This window comes from Austrofundulus limnaeus, unplaced genomic scaffold (assembly GCF_001266775.1).
Source record: "Austrofundulus limnaeus strain Quisiro unplaced genomic scaffold, Austrofundulus_limnaeus-1.0 Scaffold1656, whole genome shotgun sequence".
NCBI classification, from domain to species: Eukaryota; Metazoa; Chordata; class Actinopteri; order Cyprinodontiformes; family Rivulidae; genus Austrofundulus; species Austrofundulus limnaeus.
Window position 1 is genome coordinate 60,554 of NW_013954058.1, and position 2,181 is coordinate 62,734.

At 45.5% G+C, this 2,181-nt stretch overlaps 1 protein-coding gene across 1 annotated transcript in view; it reads left to right on the forward strand.

Moving 5' to 3' along the window:
• smarca2 (SWI/SNF related BAF chromatin remodeling complex subunit ATPase 2) overlaps positions 1–2,181 on the forward strand; it is a gene marked incomplete in the record, with an annotated part of 64,893 nt that overhangs the window by 56,768 nt on the left and 5,944 nt on the right. The window contains 1 exon segment of the mRNA XM_014033183.1: positions 1,029–1,252. Within this exon segment, the coding sequence (XP_013888637.1) occupies positions 1,029–1,252 (224 nt within the window).

Here is a 2,181-nt window from a genome sequence, read left to right on the forward strand (position 1 = left end):
ACCATAAACAGTCAATGTAAAGTACCTCATGAATGTTAAGATGTATTTAAATCAGTCAGATGATCAGTGATTGGTTCAGACAGGTGCTGACTGACAGCTGCTCACCTGAACACAATGTCTGGAACTGACACAGATTTTCACTCATTTTGCTTTAGAGTAATCTAACGATTTTTATTTAAAAAAAAACTGCTTCAAATTAATTTTCTCTCAGAGCCTGCAGGACGATAAAAACAATAAAAATAAAATTAAATAAGTCAGATAAAATTAGTTCAGCGCTCTTCTCCTCGTCCTCTCCCCCTCCTGCCTGCTCTGTTATCGGTGGCAGACACCCCCGCCCCCTGCGCACACGCGCGCGCGCACACACACACACACACACACACACACACACCCTCGCGTGACAAATACAGACTTTAAATGTGAAGTTTTATAACATCCACACTGGTGAGGTGGATGCGCCCTGCGCGTGTATCAAAAGTGTCACTTTTGCTGTCCTGCTGTTCTTGTNTGTTTAACGCTGCCAGGAGACGTAGAGAAATAAACGCAATGTTAAACTACGCAGCAGAACGACACGTGTATCTACGCAGGTCTAACATCCAGACGAGGCAGGAAAGAGTAAACAGCTCAACGTCACGTGAGGTAAATATGCGCTACGTCAGGATTTATTCAGCAAACGTGTTTCCATCTCCTGTTTTGCGCATTAACTACTTTGTGAATCATCCAAAAACCACCTCGAGAGAGCGTAAAAACTTTTTAGCGAATTGAGGATTTTTTTTTTCGAATTTTTCTGTTTCCATCTGACTATTTTGCACATTTTTAATGCGACACTTCTAAATGTGCATCAAAAGCCTTGATGGAAACATGGTTCATGAATGCATTTTTGGACATCGGTCATTAAAAAGCCTGAACAAGTCATAGGATTGAATTGTTTCAACCTGTCAGCTCTTCTGACAGAAGATAGAAAGTTTRTGTTGAGTCATAAAGACTGTAGCTGAAGCTGTTAGTCTGCTGACAGATAATCCAACCTGCAGGCCATCGAGGATGGAAACCTGGAGGAGATGGAGGAGGAGATCCGCCTGAAAAAACGCAAACGTAAGCGGCGTGTGGGCAAAGACTCGTCGAGTCGAGACGACGCAGGCTTGAAGGCCAAGAAGAGACGTGGACGTCCTCCAGCGGAGAAGCTGTCCCCCAACCCCCCCAAGCTCACCAAGCAGATGAACACCATCATCGACACCGTGATCAATTACAGAGACGGGTAAGAGTCGGCTGTTATCTGTGTCTGAGCTGAAGCTCTGCTGCTACATGGTCCAAACATTGTGACTCCCTTTAACAGAAAACAGAATAAATCACAMACTCTCACTAGTTGAGTCCAACCTTACACACACGTCATGTAAGAACTAGTTCCAGAGGATCCACTTTAGACCAAAGAAGAYCCCAGTCTGAGCAGACCGAAGGATGAGCATTACATCACAGGAGAAACCACGTTCACACTCATTCTGTGGGAAATTAACAGGAACCGTAAATGGACTGAACTTTATATCCTTTAAAACTCTTTACACTTACACACATTCACACACTGATGGTGGTAAGCTACACTGTAGCCACAGCTGCCCTGGGGCACACTGACAGAGGTGGGGCTGCCATGCACCGGGACCACCAGACCCTCTGACCACCATCAGTAGGCAAGGTGGGTGAAGTGTCTTAACCAAGGACACAAGGACTGAAGCAGCTGGAACGGGGGATCGAACCGACGACCTTCCAGTTCCAGGACGACTCCCACTAACCACTCCGCCACAGCTGCATACATTTACCTCATCAGGACTTCAAGTGTTTCTCTGTATTTTTATACACAAACAGGCCAGGCCTCATGTGTCATCCTATGGACTGAAACTGAACACAGGAAGTCATGTCCAACAACGTACCTGTCCCCAGTCCAACTCAACTCTGTGCTGACAGGAAACATGAGCTCTGTCCTGGACTGTCCTGGACTGTCCAGGGGTCTCATTTATAAAGGGTTGCCTGGAAACCATACTAAAAGTAAACATACGGCCAAAAGGCAGAAATGGCGTACGCCAAAAAAAATTCAGATTTATAAAACCGTACGCATGTTTCTGCGCATCTTTCCTTTATAAATCACAGCAACACGTCAGAGTTTGAACACGAGGTCCTCCTCAGGTTCTACCC